At 34.9% G+C, this 18,852-nt stretch overlaps 3 protein-coding genes across 3 annotated transcripts; 2 read left to right on the top strand and 1 right to left on the bottom strand.

The window, feature by feature from the left end:
* Positions 1-91: 91 nt before the first annotated feature.
* LOC125820874 (scarecrow-like protein 21) lies at positions 92-2,040 on the bottom strand. The gene has a single exon (XM_049500297.1). The coding sequence runs from the start codon at positions 1,940-1,942 to the stop codon at positions 263-265; it is 1,680 nt and encodes a 559-aa protein (XP_049356254.1). The 5' UTR covers positions 1,943-2,040; the 3' UTR covers positions 92-262.
* Positions 2,041-8,128: 6,088 nt separating this feature from the next.
* On the top strand, positions 8,129-11,475 carry LOC125820887 (putative anthocyanidin reductase). The gene is made up of 6 exons (XM_049500312.1): positions 8,129-8,243; positions 9,992-10,159; positions 10,272-10,489; positions 10,638-10,797; positions 10,913-11,123; positions 11,198-11,475. The coding sequence occupies exons 1-6, from the start codon at positions 8,129-8,131 to the stop codon at positions 11,358-11,360; spliced, it is 1,035 nt and encodes a 344-aa protein (XP_049356269.1). The 3' UTR covers positions 11,361-11,475.
* Positions 11,476-11,529: 54 nt separating this feature from the next.
* LOC125820941 (mitogen-activated protein kinase kinase kinase 20-like) lies at positions 11,530-12,474 on the top strand. Its single transcript, XM_049500364.1, has one exon. The coding sequence runs from the start codon at positions 11,530-11,532 to the stop codon at positions 12,472-12,474; it is 945 nt and encodes a 314-aa protein (XP_049356321.1).
* The last annotated feature ends 6,378 nt before the right edge of the window (positions 12,475-18,852 follow it).

The following is an 18,852-nucleotide window of genomic DNA, read 5'->3' as shown; positions in this document are numbered from 1 at the left end:
AAACTGAACATGGCTTCTCCAAAATTGCTCAACAAATCATCAAGAACGAGAAATAATTGTTTACAGTTAACAAATAAATATCAAGGATAACTTGAACAATAAACATAAAAACATTTTTATATACTAAAATTTCAGAAAATTGAAACTATATAACATGAGTATAATTACTTGATCAATCCTATTGTCTGGTTAAGTAATACAAAGAAGGCAAACCATATGTTTCCACATAATGAACTACAACTTCGTTACTGAAGTAACTCAGTTAAAACCAAGCAGAGGCAGAGACTAGATTCCGCTCCTTCCACCCCAACAGCATAGCCCCGTCTTTCTCCACCAGTGTATAATGCTCCGAGTAACGCTTCATGAGGTCCTTTATCACTGAATTCACATAAGAGCTCAAAGGATATTGCTGAAAACCTGCCATCATGAACCTGGATTTCCACTTTCCCAATAGTTCGTGACGTTCCACTCTTTCCTTGCCCTCACATGCTATGACATTCACTATATCCCTAGCCAAACAGTGCTGCTCCACATTGATCCGCTCCTTCATGTCCCTTAGTAGGGTCACATCTATGGACTCAAACATTGCATGGTAGTAATCTAGAGCTTCTACAAACCTAGGGAGAAACGGAGCTGTGTTTGTATTTGATTCTTGCTCCACCAAAGTGACTATCTTGGGGCAGAGCGACTTTATCATCCTAATGAGACCATCCCTAGGGTTATTCACGTCAACGCTCTCATCAGGGGTGTGGTGAAGTTGCAAAGGAAAGTTTACTGCCAGAGCCTCACCAGGCCTTACATCAAGCATATCCCAAGTGATTTCTGGGGCAAAAACTGGCACTGCATGAAACTCAACTGCAATGTTGAATTTCTCAGAAATTGCTGATAGCCGTTTGGCAACTGCAGCCAATCCATCTCCCCGAGCGTACTGTGAAACTGGATCATCAATTCCTGTAATACGTACATAGGGGGCACCACCGGGTCGTGCAGCAAGAGCTTGTAAGAGAGTCATCCATTGGGTCCCCTGTGCAATTTGGAAGTCTATAATGTGGATGCGATCTTCATTTCTGCACGCTTCTACTATTGCACCATTTGCAGCCATGTAGCCGAACTTTAGGTAAGGACATATTTCATAGAGGATATACATGTAGGAGAACAAGTCCTTACCAGCTGGCTCCTTACACTTCAAACTCCTGTATATGGTGGTTCCAGACAACTCCTTTCTTGCTACGAGGCCTTCTACAATGTAAGCACCAAGACGCTGGATGGGATCTCCAGTAACGGACACAACACTCCTTGCCTTAGCAACCAGTATTTCAAAATCATCTAGCTTGTTTTCAGCAAGGGCTCTGGCGCATGCTATAAGCAGCTGCTTCATATTGCTAGACGGAACACCCTGCAAGGGTAAGTCCTTCATTACATTGTCTCGCTTATCACTTTGAATTCCATTAAGGATGGAAACTAGTGATTGTTGAGGTTGATGCACAACTTGGGCTTCCTTGTTCCACGCTTTATACCTCTGACCTGATGTTTGTGCCCCCATATTTTCACCAAGATAACGGCTGGATTTCATTGCCTCTTCGTCTGGCCCCATTAAAGCAGACTCCAACTGCAGCAGAGTATGTTTCATGTTCCGACTGTTAGGAGCTTCTGGAAGATGATCTTCCGAGGGGCTTGGCCGATGGAAATATTGGTTATAATCCAGCGAGGAATCACTTGAAGAAGTAGCACCTGAAAGATTCTCTGTACAGCTGTGCTGCTCCTGGTAAGCACTTACTGTGGTAAAGGTCTCAGAGTTAAAATAGTTCGCAAGTGGCGAATTTCCTGAATCAAATTTCGAGGTTCCAAACGGTCTATTCTCTAGAGGACTAACAGTAGGGTATGAAGAGTATGACAAATCACTACCGGTCACATCATAACCAACAAAATGGTCCGAGTCCATACTATACGGCTGTCATTAGCTGCTCTATGCACAAACTCTTTCTCACTAGCACTTAATATCTGCTTCAATGAAATCCACCTGTGAAAAATACAGAGATCCAACTCACATCAATTATTCAACCCTCTATCATAAGACATTCAAGCTTTCTACTTTTGAGCTAATGGATATACAAGAACAAGGAACAGAACGAAGCTAATTAGTGCTAATTTACTGCAAATGATTGCTAAATTAGAATCGTTTATGATTTTTAAAGGAAAACCTTGCACCACGGATATGTAGTTAATTGCCTGTGAAAACATGATGTACCATTTCCTCCAGAATCTTAATAGCTTAGTTAATTGATTAACTGAATTTTCACCTTGTCGGTGACTTTGACTCCCCTCCTATTTCCCTTTCCATGCCCTCAATTTTATTCAAAAATAGTACTAATAATAATGAAAAAGTGCCATTTCCTTTCAATTTCCTTTCTAAACAAGCTTTTCAAATATAATCTCCTGAATATTTCTAACTCCATCCCCTTCTTATCACAAAAATCCCTAATTTTTTTCACACTAGATTTACCTAATTAACTTAGCTACTTCCCAGATACAATACCAAAAATTGCTATATAAATCTATTTAATTACAAAGGAAGACCAGAACGCCAAAAAAAAAAATTGATCTGTTTTTTTCCACTATAGAGGCAGAATTTATTTTTTTTAAAAAAAAATCCCAATTCGACTCCTTCAGATATGAAAAATGAATCACAAAAACAAAATCAACTTTCAATTTCTCGTTTCCTCTAATGTTCGAAAACAAAGAAGATACGCTTTCTAAACTAAATCAAAATCTGAAAAAAAAATACCTGATATAATTTGCAGAAGGAGGAGTCTAACTTGGAGATTGAGAAATTATGATTAATTTGGAGAAAAATGTAGCAGTTATAAAAGAGAAATTAGAAATGAGTAATGAACAAATAGCGTAGTAATAAATATATATAGGGCACTAAAGAGGAGGAGGAGGATGAAGGGAAAGTGATTATTATTGTTAGAACAGCAGTGACGACTGACGACGATTGAAAAGCTGACTAGCAACTCGGTAGAATGTTCCGCCCTCGTTTCAACTTTAGTTGACGCTCGTGCCATATTATTTATTATACGCGTTCCCAGCTCTCTCTTTTACTCAATGAGATTGTTCTCGGTATTGTTAGTTTAAATATAACTAGTAAAATTATTTATGCTTCGTGCAAAAATTTAATATCATCAAATTTATAAAATATTATTTAAAATCTATCAATCATTAAAACTAAAACACTATAATATTTTACATAAAAGATTACGTAGTAACAAACATTAATAATATGTGAAAATTATTACATCTTATCATTTATCCTTAATAACATAAGCATAAATTAATGACTCTAAAAATACATATCAGGATGTCTAACATAAACAATGGTGTTAGTGAGTCACTCAACAGGAGAAAAATACATAAATATTTAATTGTGAAGAAGAAGAAGAAGAAGAAGAAGAAGAAGAAGAAGAAGAGGAGGTTTAGAATTTTCGTTGTTTTAAAATAAGAGGAAATCCCTCTATTTATAGACAACAAAAGGTAGTGTGAACAAATGTTTATTGTGCCTTATCAGAAATGTTACAACTATTTGGAAAAGTTGCAACCCTTCGGAAAAGTCACAATCTTTCATAAAAGTTACAACTTTTCATAAACGTCGCAACTCTTCATTAAAGTTGTAACTTTTCATAATAGTCACATTTTTTCATAAAAATCGCAACTATTCATTAAAGTCGCAACTTTTCATAAAAGTCACAATTTTTCATAAATGTCGCAACTTTTCATGAAAGGAGAAGACTAGTTTTAGAAATAAATAAATTAAAAGGGAATTTTGGTTTGTGGCGGGCCTTCTCTTTTATATATATATATGATGTTTGCATTGTTATCTTGATATTCTTGTTTTATTTTATCTTTATTTATTAAAATAGTGATTTTTAATCTTATATTATTGCATAATACAAATTTTTAGTTTTTGTGTTATTGGACTATACATATTTAACCTTCAATTATTTAAGGTGTGCGATTTTGATCCTTGAAGTTGAAGTTAACTATTTAATAAAGTATATATTTGAAAATACATAAAATAAAGGGTTGGTGATTCTTAATACTTGAAAAATTATGTATAAATTAAACTTATGTTTTATATCTTTTAAAAAATTTAACATTTAATAATCATATTTCATCTTTTATTATATATTTTCACAGTAGCTCTACCTCGCATTCTATTTTTCTTATAGGTTTATCATGTAAATTGTTGAAGTGCACATTATGTAACGACGTAGAACGATACAATCTATCCAAATATTGTATTCATTAAAATAATACAATATGCTACTGTCACAATCCGAGCCTACACCCTGAACGTGACCGACACTCAAGAACCATTGCTGGTCCCCACGCGAATCCTCATCCTGGCTGACTACAAGCGGAAGACTAACTCAAGCATACAAATCTTAAAACTGAATAAAATTCATTGAACTCAAATACAAGCTTTAACTCAAATGATTAACTCTGAATATAATAATATATTCAACTAGCCAGAAATAGGTAACTCAAGTCTTTAAAACATTTAACAAAATAAATGAAACAGACTTCTCAAACTCTATTGTCTATTTATGAAGCCTTTAAATGACAAAGATGGAAGTCGGGACAAGACCCACAACATCCTGACAAAACTGAAAGTAAATGAAATCCTCCGGAAGCAATGAGGCTCACCATAGCTAATTCAAATTGCAAGTGGTATCAATGAAGCGCCTGTTGATGACCCTAGCTACATGTGTCTACATCATGAAACGATGCAGGCCAAATTGTGTCAGTACATGGAATGTACGAGCATGTAAGGAGAATTTTAAAGCATAAACATAAGCTTGAACTGATGGAAAAGAAACGTACTTACCTCTTCTCAACTCACTCAACTCAACTCAAGCCAACTCAAAGAAACATAATTCAACTTAACTAAGAGAAAATAGGGCTCAACTCAATAATAAGAGACTCAACTCTCTGAAACATAGTTCAACTCAACTCAGAGACAATAGGGTTCAACTCAACGATAAGATACTCAATTCTAGGTACTTAACTCAAGATAAAGCAACAATAAAATATGCAATAACTGGAAAGCTTTTTAAAACAGTCACTACAAAGAAGTGTGAATTACATGGGGATTTTTCTGGGGATTAGTATGAAAATCTGCAGGAAACTTATTTTCCCGCAAATTTTTATACTAATTCCATGTAATTCACACTTTTATTGTAGTGACTATTTTAAAAAGCTTCCCTGTGAGTACATGTCGTGATTTTCACTGCCTTGAGAGAGAGAAAGTTTTCAGTTTTCCAGTCACGTGCTTTGAGCATCCGCCATTCATGAACCGACATTGACTGTTGCTACTTCATCTCACCTGCATACCATGTCACTTGATAGCCTTGCGAACCCATTTTAGTCGGAGTTCCCAGTAAGCAGATAAATGAGTGATAAGAGAATTCTTTGTCTAGTGAGGCATACTTATTTTCTTGAACTTAGGACCAGAAGCACGGCCAGGTCCCTTCTTCTGCCTGTTCCTCTGCTAACCAGGTCCCTTCTTCTGCCTGTTCCTCTGTTTGGAATAGTTTGAGAGGTTATCTTGATTCCTTTTCCAAGTTGGACAGTCCTTCTTCAAATGATTATTACGACCACAATAAAAACACAACAAATTGTCAGACACAGACACATTTTGCTATGGGGATTATAAGAAGGACTTATGCTTGAATTTCCAAACCCCTTCCCATCATTTTGACCCTAACTAGTAAGATTGGTAAGCATTTTTGAAAATGTGGTCCATTTGAGAGATTTATTCAGTTCTTCTTTGACACGAACCAGGTTCCTTTCTAACTGATCATTTCTCTCCAAAGCTATGGCTAGTTTCATTTTAGCAGTATTCAAGCTAGTTTCCAGGTTGAGTTGTGAACTACTAGATTCAGCCTTTCCTCTGGGATAGTTCTTACTCAACTTCACTAATTTTTTCTTGAGTTCTAGATTTTCAGATTCCAGAATCATCAGTTGTTCTTCCATTACAGATATTTGCGAAGCCAAGGTTATTTTTCATCATAAAACACATCTAGATTGTTATTTATCAAATCCTTTTCAGTAGTTAACTCAGTGATTGAGTCAATCAAAGCAGCTGCTAGATTCCTCAACTTCTTAACAGAGTAACATGCAAGTTTTGTTTAAGATAAAAAAGGATTACCTCTTCTTCAGCTTCTTCATCATCAAATTTTGCCATGAAAGCAACATCAGAGTGCTCAGAATCATCTGAATCACTTGAGGTACTTCCCCAGGCTGTCAGAGCTTTCTTCACCCCATAATCGGCAATTTCTCTTTGGCTTGACTTGTCACGGATCTGGTCCCTTCTTTGTTTTTGCCTTTGAGAGTGAGACTGTCTTTTCTTCTGTCCATCTCATGAACTTGAAGATGTTCAAATAGAGCATTTGACAGTACTTCAAGATCTTCTGCCTCATAGACCATATCAAGTTTGTCAATCCAAGATCTAGGAAGAATCTCTAATATTTTAGTAACCTGCTTCCATGCAGTGACATGCTCTTCTAGGAACATGAGCCCATTTGTAATGGTGGAGAATCTAGTACGCATTTTATGAATAGATTCACCTTCTTCCAAGGTGAAGCTTTCAAACTGAGTAGTTAAGAGATCTAACTTAGATTTCTTTGTTTGCTTAGTACCTTCGTACACTATTCTCAAGCGATTCCAGATTTCCTTGGCTAATTCACAAGATGAAATCAGATCATATTCATTTGCTCCAATTCCACACATTAAGAGCTTCCTAGCTTTGTGATTTTTCTCAACTTCACTTTATTGCTGTTGGGTTTTGAGAACAACCCTTATGACATCCCCATCTTTTACTTCTATAATTGGCATATAAGGACCCTCATAAATAACATCTCACAGCTCACAATATTCCTAACTTGTCGATAACTTTGTGTCCAGTTAAACACGATCTTGTTTGTATAAAATAAGAGGGTGGGAGTAACACTTTTAATAAAAGGCTAAGCCCATTGGCTGCCCCCTAAAGTTGACACCAATTTTCATTTAGACACCTCAAATAGGCTTTGCTCATTTTAAACACCTCAAGTAGGGGTCCGCTGTGTCATTTTGACACCTTTTTGACAATCAGCTAAAATTACAAAGTTTGTGTAATACACTTGCGGATGACATGACATGATGACTAATTAAAAGTTGGCATGCGTGACATTTGAGTGTACAAATAATAATTTTAAAATAAATTATTAAAAAACAACTAATTTTTCAGCAAAAATAAATAAATAAAATTACCTATTTTCTACCATCCCACACCACCTTACATCACCCCACCCTTACCCCATCTGCCTTACGTCCCTTTTGCCTCCCCAACCCTACAACCATTTTTTGGTTCTTCTTCCAATTTTTTTTTTTTTTTTTTTTTTTTAAATCATTAGATTTTAGGTTTTTTTTCTTTTTTTTTTTTAAAATCATATATGACATTCATCTTCTATTTTTTTGAAAAACAAATGTGTGTCTTGTTCTAAAAAATCTTTTCAAAATTAATGTGATGATTTTTATATTTTATTTTTTCATATTTTGTAAGATTTTTTATCATGATTTTTCATGGTGGAAGGTGGAACAAGTGGTAGGGCTAAAAAGTGAAGAAGAAGAAGGATTTATTTTTAAAAAAAAACCCCTCACGCTCAAAATGGGTGCAACACACACAATATGTCAAGTCAGCAAAAAATATCAAAATGACATAACGAGACTCAACATAAGGTGTTTAAAATAAACAAAATCTAGTTAAAATATATAAGTGAAAATTAATACCAACTTTAGAGGGCTACCGATAGGTTCAACCTTAATAAAATATGAACGGAGAGAGAAATGGTGAAGTGAATGGGGGCTTTCCAAGAATGGACAGACAAATATTGTTTGTTTATCTCCTGAATAAATAGAAAAGTCATATAAAGACAACCAAGGAGGAATCACTGGTTACAAAAGTTATCATCTCCACATTTGTTTGTTTTTTTACCCAAACTTGAATGCTACTAGTTAACCACTCCTCTCTTGAAATCAAGCTAAAAATAGTAGTGCTTTCTTTTATTGAATAGTGCAAGAAGAAATTAGCATGGAGGAGAATAAGAGTTATTGTGTAACAGGAGGGACAGGCTTCATAGGCACATGGCTCATTAAATCACTCCTTCAAATGGGCTACAAGGTCCATGCTGCTGTGCGCCATCCTGGTTCATTTTCTTTATCCTTCATTCTTTCTGAATTTTTTTGTTTTCTGTTCGGTGTTCGGAAGTCCATATTGAAGTTCTGACTAAATTCGAATTGCGCATTGCTAAGTCCATTCGAGAGTGACGCTCCCAACAAGATCTTTTTCATTTCCAGGGCTCGAACCTGAAATCTTTGATCATGGATGAAGCAGTCCCACTATTGCACCACAACCCATATTGATCCTTCTTTCCAAACTAATGACCCCCTCCCCCACACACACCAAACCCCAATCAGTGTGTTGATTACACATTCGATGAAATTTAGATTCTGAATTTATAATTAGAAATTTATTAAATATGTATAAATTATTAATTATAACTTAATAGCTTTTTAAACAAAATAAGAATTTCGAAGCATTAACCTTACTTTTTGGCTCCACCGCCTTTGCCCCCAAAATAAACAAGCATAACTTCATGTTGATAGTGTATATAATTTTTTTTCGTACCGTATATAATTAAAATTTTTAAGTTAGGTGGACAAAGACATAGTTTACGACCTATTATACAAAAAAACTTGGGGCAAAGACATTGTTTACGACCTAATATATAGTTTCCGACCTATTTTTACGGTTCTCTGAAATTGAACTTCAAATTGTCAATTTTTAAATATTATCTTTTACCTTAATTTTTTTTTTTTTCAAATCTAACAATAAAATATAATCAAACGCCCGCTAAAGCTCGTAATTTTTCTCGAGCTATGTGAAAATTTACTTACTTTAACATATGCTAGTACTTCACGAGATATTGGTGGGACCTGTGAATTCTCTAGTAAAGTAGCATGCCAATATTGATCTAGATAAACAGTATGTAGCAGTAGTGTGTGTATTAAATTTTCTTACATACATGTTAAACATGTCAAAATTCGGTTCAATAATTTAAGAATATGTTTGAATTGATTTATTTTAAGTATGTTTAAAGTAACATAATTTTTAATCACTTTTATAATGTTTGGATAGAATAAAACCTGTTTTTAAGAATTTATTTTTAAATAAAAAAGATAAATAAGCTAAAAACTATAAATTCATCCATACTCCAGCTCGTGTTTGTGGTCTATAATTATTCTAATAAGATAACCTTCAATAAAATACTCATAGTATTTTGTAAGAAAGTCGAAATGAAGAATAATTTCAAGCTTTGGAAACTAGAATTCAAGAACTTTAATTTGACACATATAACTCATATAGATCAATATTTTAAACACTAAGAGATATGTTTATGTGAAGTTAAGTCATGTTCGACTATATATTATCAAATTTTTTCTAAACATTACAAATTTGTTGCAAACAACCTCTTCCATTCCTATGAACGTCCCTACAATTTTCCAAACACAATATTTAGGTATTATGATATACCTTCATAACTCTCCAAACTACCTTGTACTTAGAGGCGGATCCATTTGGTGATGTGAGGGTGCACATGCATTTGATAACTATATATATATATATATATAGATAGATAGATAGATAGATACATAGATAGATAGATAGTCGTTTACGCTTAATATATTTAATTATGTGCTCTCATAATCAAAACTCATTTGGTGCGTTGATTGAAATTGTAACTGTATCTCGCATTACTGCGAGTTTGAGCTTAGAAGGTTTTCCTTTAAAGCAATGGTGTCATCTCTATTCAAATCCTGACTTCGTCTCTGCCTTTACTCTCAACTTATAAGGGCCTGAGTGAAAAGGTAATATTTAGGTTGAATTTTACAGAGAAGTCATCACATCTATTGAAGTTGGGTGAGGGCAGTGAGATGCTAAGATTGTTCAAAGCTGATTTAAGAGAAGAAGGAAGCTTTGATGAAGCAATGAGAGGTTGCACTGGACTATTCCATGTTGCTGCACCCATGGAATTCTGCCCACAAGCCACAGAAAATGTTGGTAAATATATATATGCTTATCTAAATCATTAGTTTCAAATTTACTCCTATATTATTTGACCCTTTTTCCCTTAACTAAAGAAAGTAATTTTTTGGCTTATTTTAACTTGAAGAGAGCTATGTTCAAGAAAATATGATAGAGCCAGCAATCCAGGGGACCTTGAATGTTCTGAAATCCTGCTTGAAATCCAATTCTGTAAAAAAAGTTGTTTTCACATCATCAATCAGCACAATCACAGCCAGAGACAACTTTGGGAAATGGAGACCTTTTGTCGATGAATCTTGCAAAATACCTATCCAACATGTTAAGAACACAAAACCAAGTGGTTGGGTAATTCTCTTTTCCTATACGTCTACCGGATCCTTAAAAAGTAATGCATTATTTGAAGGATCTGACAACATTTTTTGCACAACATATGTCAAAAGTACTACTATCATTTTACGTTATTTATCGATTATTTTATAATGCACTTTTATAGGTTTATGTACTACTAAAGGTTTTGACAGAGGATGCAGCATTTCAGTTTGCAAAAGAAAATGGCATTGATTTGGTTTCAACAATAACACCAACTATAGCTGGTCCATTCCTCACTCCAACAGTTCCATCAAGCATTCGAGTTCTCTTGTCACCAATAACAGGTTTGACAGAACTCAATAACTTTGGTCTAAACTTCATATATATTTGTTAAGAAACGCACTAAATATGCACCAACAATATTTGTAACACATAAAAACACGTCCTTTAATTTTATAGGTGATCCTGAACTGTCAGCTATACTGACTGCTGTGAACACAAGAATGGGATCAATAGCATTAGCTCATATAGAGGATATATGTCGTGCCCACATATTCCTCATGGAGAATATTAAAGCAGAAGGACGATATATATGTTGTGCTCGGAGTTGGGCAATGTCTGAAGTTATCGATCACCTTAAAAAAGAGTATCCTTACCCTGCTATAGAGAGGTTATCCATCCATCGATTTCTACGTACTTAAATAGTCCACATGAAGTTTATAGTCTAATTCTCTGTATTTACAGGCAAGATCATGACGGAGGACATGATTCAGTAATCCCCTCAGAGATTTCATCAAAGAAATTGAGAGCTCTGGGATTTTCTTTCAAGTATGAAATCAATGATATCGTACGAGATACAATTAGTAGTTGTATACATCATGGCTTCTTTGCCTCTATTCAAAAGTAAGAATTGCAAATTTGTGTTCCAATTACGAATACCTTTCTCAGTTGGAAACGGATTTTTCAACTTTTATTGTTCTCTGAATCCCTTTGTGAGTTGGAAACGGATTTTTCAACTTGTTATATATACCACCTATTTTTCTCATCATTCATTCATTCATTCATTCATTATAAGTATGATTACAACAGATAAGCGTTGGATTAAACAGTATGTTCTTGGGGTTGGATTAAATGGCCCTGTATATTTGGCAACACATTCTTCTGCCAACAATTATTCCCAAGCTGTAGCTGTCAAATCTGCACAAATTGGATCGGATGAGTACTCTGTGCTACGAGAAGAAGGAAAAATTTTGAACCAATTAAAAGGTTCGCCTTATATCGTTCGATGTTTTGGGGAAGACGAGAGCGTCGAATATGCAAAGTGGACGTATAATCTCTTGCTTGAATGCGCCCCTAGTGGCACTTTACTAGATTTTATACTTTTTAATGGAAAAATTTCAGAACAAATGGCAGCACTCTATGCTTATCAACTCTTGAAGGGTATCGGTCACATTCATAAGAAAGGTTATATCCACGGGGATATAAAATTGACCAATATACTTATTTATCCGAACAATAAGTTGGTAAAAATTGCTGATTTTGGATCTGCCAAAGAAGAAACAAGTTGCAAGCATCAGATTTTTGATATTTGTTCTGTAGGGTGCGTTGTCGCAAAGATTCTCACCGGGAAGCCCACGTGGTATGTGGGACAGATTAACAAATATAAACGTCAGATATGTGGTCTTGATATGCCTGATGAAGAGTTTATACGAACTGATGTTTCTAACATGGCTAAAGGTTTTGTGACGGAATGTTTGTTTTGTGATTTTACAGGTAGATTATTGAGTGTCGATGAACTAATTAATCATCCTTTTATTCAGAATGCAATTAGCACTCCTGAGAATGAAGAACACTTGATTAGACTCTCTAGTACTGTTAATGATAATCTTTTTGGTGATAATTGGATTTCAGAGCGTGATTTGTTTACTACAACTTCTAAGGAATGGAAAACCAAAATAAGGAGATCAATCAAAGGAAAGAAAGACACATTTGCAGCTTATAGCGAACATGACTCTAGATAGGAAGATATATGTGGAGATTGAAGATTGGGATAGAAGGTTAATTAGTAGGTAGTTGAGTAGTGTTTGATTCCCTTATCAGGGTTGTTCTTAGTTACTCACATACTATCTTGTTCTCCGATTTTATTTTTAGTACCTATTGTTTTCATTGTTTCGATTATAATACTATATATTATTACTGTTCTCTGTCTTATTGTATTTTCCTTGATTTTGTTATGCTCGACTCTATCGATGTTCTGTCAATTAATTATTAAATAGTTTATGTTTTAGCATGTTTGCTCCAAATTACACATATATCCAATACCGTTGTCAATATCTAAAAACTTAGGAAGAAATATGGATCCTCTTTGAATGAGACTAAGTATTGAGAGGGTTAAAAAGAAAGAGAGTATTTAAAGTTAGGTAGAAGTACTTTCAAGAAGTTAGTTAGAAGGACTTTCAAGAAGTTAGTTACAAAAGGTTAGGTAAGTTAGTCAAAAACAAGTTGTATAAATACAAGTCATTAGTCTTTGTAAAGGTCATTAAATAATAATCAAGATCTTCATCTTCTTCAATCAATTTGCCTTCTATTTTGTATAACTTCATGGTATCCGAGCGGGTGATAAAAGTTTAAAGAAGTCATCAGTGTATTACGTTTGAAGATCAGAATCTGGAGAATTTTGTTTCATCTACAGAATTCTGTTCGTCTTGATAATTCTGTTTAGCTTCCGGAAATCAATTTGAAGAAGAAAAAAGATTACAAACATGACTCAAGGGGTAACTGGTGAACAAACTATAGGAACCAGTAGTGTTGGTGGAATTTCTGGAAATCCAAGCTCCATTCCAGCTATGTCGATGAGTCAAGGGGTTGATTATAATCATCATTTGTTCTTGAGTCCTGCTGATATCAGCGGTGTGAATCTGATCTCATTCCAACTTATAGGAATCGAGAACTATGCCTTGTGGAGTAGGTCAATTAAGTTGGCATTACTTGGAAGAAACAAAATTGGTTTGGTAGATGGATCTTATAAACAAGATGATGTGAGTGCAGAACTAAGAGGTCAGTGGGAAAGGGTTAATGCCATTGTTCTCTCATGGCTTCTAAATTCAGTGTCTAAAAGCTTGTTAGGAGGAGTTGCATTTGCATCATCAGCTCAGAGTGTGTGGAATGACTTAAAGGAAAGGTTTGATCAGTTAGATGGATCAAGGACCTTTAGTCTACACAAAGAAATAACAACATTACAACAGGGCACTGATTCTGTGTCTGCATATTTTACAAAGCTTAAAACTCTGTGGGATGAATTTGAGGCCTTGGTGTCACCTCCTGGATGTAATTGTGAAAAAGCAAGAGGGTTTGTGGATCATCTAAATAGACAAAAGTTGTATTAGTTCTTGATGGGACTGAATGAGTCGTTTGGACAGGCTAGAAGTCAGATCTTGTTGATGAGTCTCATTCTTCCAGTGAATCAAGCATATGCTATGATAGTAAGTGATGAATGTCAAAAGATGACATCTAGTAGGTCGAGTATAAGGTTAAGTTCTATAAGTGGTTCTGGAGTGGATCCTCTGGCAATGTATTTAAGAACTGGAGGAGGTCCTAGTGCACAAGGGTTTAACAAATTCAAGAAGAATTTTTCAGTTGTGTGTGACTTTTGCAAATGCAAGGGACACACTAAGGACCAATGTTATAAGCTGATTGAGTATCCTGCAGATTTCAAGTCTAAAAGAAAAGTGAGTAACAGTACATGAAATAGAGCAGTTATGAGAATGTGTCTGATGAAGTATCTTTCAACTATGGAGATAATACTAATGTGCCTGTGAAGAACCATATGAGCAATATAGAGGAATGTTCAAATCAGTTGCAAGGGTGCAATTTCACTAAAGATCAGTATCATCAAATTCTGCAAATGCTAAAGCATAATCAAGGATGTGGGTCAAAATCAGAAGATACAACTCATGCTCATGAAACTCAGGCTAATACTGCAGGTAAAGCTTTGTTGGTTTCTGAAAATAACAGGCCTGGATCATAGATGCAGGAGCATCTAATCATATGGTGTCAAATATATACATGCTTACTGATGAGTCTATTGTTAAGATCAAAGAGCCAAAACCTGTATACTTACCAACTGGAGAAGTATCATATGTGTCTCATACAGGGTTATGTCACATATCTCCAAGAAGTGTGATTACAAATGTGTATCACATACCAGAGTTTAAATACAATTTACTATTAGTAAGTAAGGTAACCAAGGAGTTGAATTGTTCAGTTACTTTCTTCCCACATTTTTGTGTGTTTCAGGAGCTTTGCACTGGCAAGGTGAGGGAAGTTGGTAAAGAAGATAATGGGTTACACTTGCTGCTAAGGAACTTGGCATAAGATTAGTTAAAGCACAAGTCATTTACTGTACCTGTTAAGAAGCCAGAGGTACAACAGTTATCAGCAAAAGAAGTGAATGTATGGCACAAGAGGCTAGGACATGGAGCAGCACATATTTTGAGTAAAAATTTTCCTGTTAATTCAGAAGTAGTGAATAAAGTGTTAAGTGAGTGTACAGTCTGTCCTTGTGCAAAACAAACCAGGAATGTGTTTTCAGTTAGTAGTATTAAAAGTAGTCAAATTTTTTATTTGATTCATTTGGATATGTGGGGGGGGTCCATACAAACAAACAACTTTTTGATGGTAACAGGTTCTTTCTTATAGTTGTTGATGATTTCTCAAGGATGACTTGGTTATTTTTGTTAAAAAGTAAAGCAGATGTGCGTGTAGCTTTAGATTATTTTCTGAGATTTGTTAAGACACAATCTGATAAAATGGTAAGGATGGTAAGGTCTGACAATGGAATTGAATTTATAAACTCTGTGTGTGCTACTTTGTTTAAGAAAAGAGGTATAGTTCATCAGAGATCATGTCCTTATACTTCACAGTAAAACGGAGATGTTGAAAGAAAGTATAGGCATCTCTTAGAAGTAACTAGGGCTCTAAGGTTTCAGGGTTAAATTCCTTTAACATATTGTGGTCACTGTGTTCTTGCAGCTGCTTACTTGATAAATAGGATGCCTAGCAGAACTCTGGGAGGTAAATCTCCATATGAAATGATGCATGGGAGTAAGCCAATGCTATCTCATCTAAGAGTGTTAGGTTGTTTGTGCTATGCTAAGGTGTTAACTGAGAGTGATAAACTAGAATCCAGAACAATGGTTGCAGTACATATGGGATACTCAGAAACACAGAAAGGCTATATCATGTTAGATTTGGCCTCCGGTAGTTTTTTTGTGAGTAGAGATGTGATATTCAGAGAGTCAATCTTTTCTTTCATAACTTCTGTAGATGAAAGAAGAGAAGGTCCATTTGTTAATAACTTGGATAATGACATGCTGAACACAAGATGTAAGCCTGTAAATGATGAAATGATTGACAAAGAAAAGGTTGATCATAGGTGTGTACAAGAAGTTCAGTGTGATAAAGAAGTAAACAACAATTTGACTGATAAAAGTGAACAAGATACAGTAGAAGAGACAGTTCAAGGTCATGGTTCTATACCTCATGATTCTCAACCGGTGGTGAATAGAAGATCTACAAGAGGAGTTCATCCACCAGTTTGGATGAAATATTTTATGCCTCTAAATATGGGTACACAAGTGAAGCATCCTATAGATGAGTGTGTTGCATATAATCACTTGTCTAAACATTATCAAGATTTTGTTGCTGCAATTTCTGTGTTAACAGAACCTACTTCCTTTGCTGAGGCCAATAAAGATCCTAAGTGGATTGAATCAATGCAAGTTGAAATCCAGGCATTGCAGGACAACAACACTTGGAAACTAATAGAGTTGCCTAAAGGGAATGTTGCTATTAGATGTAAGTGGATTTATAAGATTAAATACAAATCTACTGGAGAAGTAGAAAGGTTCAAAGCAAGGCTTGTAGCCAAGGGCTACAGCCAAAAGGAGGGTATAAATTATAAAGAAACTTTTTCCCCTTTGGTGAAAATGGTCACAGTAAGAACCATACTATCATTAGCTGTGTCAAAGGGGTGGCATATACATCAAATGGATGTATACAATGCATTTCTAAATGGTGATTTAGAGGATGAAATATATATGTCTATGCCTCGGGGGTTTTCCAGTCAGGGGGAGAATAAGAACAAGGTATGCAGGCTGGAAAAGTCATTGTATGGGATTAAACAAGCACCAAGACAATGGAACCAAAAGTTTGCAGAAGTTCTACACAAGCTATGTTTCAGTCAGAGTCAATATGATCACTCCTTATTTACAAGAAGGACCACTGAAGGAACTACAATAATTGTGGTGTATGTTGATGATATCTTAGTAACAGGAAGTAGCTTGAAGCTAGTAAAGGAAACAAAAAGGTCCTTACAACAAAGTTTTAAGATGAAGGATCTAGGAGAGTTGAAATTCTTTCTTGGACTAGAGTTTGTAAGGTCAAACAGTGGAGTTGCCATGCATCAAAGGAAGTATGCACTTCAACTTATTTCTGAAGTTGGTTTATCAGGAGCAAAGACTGTTGGAACACCTATGGATGTAAATGTAAAGTTAACTTCAAACAAATATGATGATCAAACTGGACAAAATCAGGAGAAGCCTCTAACAGATCAAAGTGCCTATCAAAAACTAATTAGGAAGCTACTATATTTAAATATGACAAGACCTGACATTTCTTTTAGTGTTCAAAACTTGAGCCAGTTCCTACATCAACCAAAGAAATCTCATATGGATGCAACCCTTAGAGTAGTTAAATACATTAAAAGGTAGCCAGGACAAGGTATATTACTATCTAGTAAGTGTAGTAATGAAATTACAACTTATTATAATGCAGATTAGGCAGCCTGCCCTATTACAAGGAAGTCTATTAGAGGCTATGTGATTAAACTTGGAGAGTCTGTGGTCTCTTCGAAAGCTAAGAAGCAAACCATTGTGTCAAGGAGCTCAGCAGAAGCTGAGTACATAAGCTTAGCTTCCACGTTAGTTTGGTTGGTTGGAATGTTGAAAGAGTTAAAGACTGAAGTTTAGTTACCAGTTCAAGTATATAGTGATGACAACAAGTCTGCTATTCAATTGGCTTCTAACCCTATCTATTATGAACGTACGAAACACATTGAGATTGATTGTCATTTCATTAGGGAAAAACTTCAATAAGGACTAATCAAGATTACTTATGTGTCAACATAAAATCAGCCAACTGATATGCTAACCAAAGGTATCAACAAGCCTCAACATGACTATCTACTATCCAAGCTAGGGGTCTTAGACATTTTTGTACCATCTAGCTTGAGGGGGAGTATTGAGAGAGTTAAAAAGAAAGAGAGTATTGAAAGTTAGTTAGAAGTACTTTCAAGAAGTTAGTTAGAAGTACTTTCAAGAAGTTAGTTACAAAAGGTTAGGTAAGTTAGTTAGTCAAAAACAAGTTGTATAAATATAGGTCATTAGTCTTTGTAAAGGTCATTAAATAATAATCAAGATCTTCATCTTCTTCAATCAATTTGCCTTCTATTTTGTATAACTTCACTAAGATATAAGTTTCAGGCAGGTACCAATCATTATGCCTATATTTTTAAAATTTTATTATTTTTAAAAAAAATACATTTGATGTGTATATATATATTATGTCCCTTTGACTTTATCATCACATGTCTCATTATGGTGCAAAAAAACAATGTAAATAAGCAATTTCACACCATAAAGAAGAGACAACAACTTAAGCAATTCAAGTCCACAATAATGTCATCAAAACATTTCATCAATCAACAAATTTAGGATCCACAACAAGGCAATTCACAGACATTATGATCAACACGTTGCCTTTTTCATTAATCCCCTTTTTATTCATTAAGATCAATCAAATGGAATAATTGAACTCATTACCTCAATCTCATTAGTCCCCAACACACACAATGAAGGGAAATACACGATTCTACTAGCTTTACAAGGTTTAGAAATCACTTGCCTCAATTCAACCAAAAAGTCAATTCAAGACTTGAGCCATCCATTTTCGAACAATGTCCAAAGCCACACAATCTAATTCAATCAAGTAATCACAATAAAATTTTGAAAATAATAATACTCATATAATACTTATATATTCTAATTAAGAGTACATAGGATTGGGCAAGTTATTCACTTCTGTTAGGTCAAATATATTGTCTCCGATCCAGTTGAATCAAATATACTCACTTCTCATTATCATCAACAAATAAGTACATGAGAAAAATAAACTAATGAATATACTACGTATATTATTCTACAAATATTAATCCGATGATGTATTCCTACGCAGAAGCTCTTCAATTTACAATTGATTTGGAGCACCGATAATGGACATCAAATCTCTTTCTGCTGGAAGACCATCTCCAAAATCAATTGTCCTTGCAATAGCAATAGCAA

This window comes from Solanum verrucosum, unplaced genomic scaffold, assembly GCF_900185275.1.
Source record: "Solanum verrucosum unplaced genomic scaffold, falcon-dt-bn FXZP01000289.1, whole genome shotgun sequence".
NCBI classification, from domain to species: Eukaryota; Viridiplantae; Streptophyta; class Magnoliopsida; order Solanales; family Solanaceae; genus Solanum; species Solanum verrucosum.
This window is presented reverse-complemented; position numbering and strand designations above follow the sequence as displayed.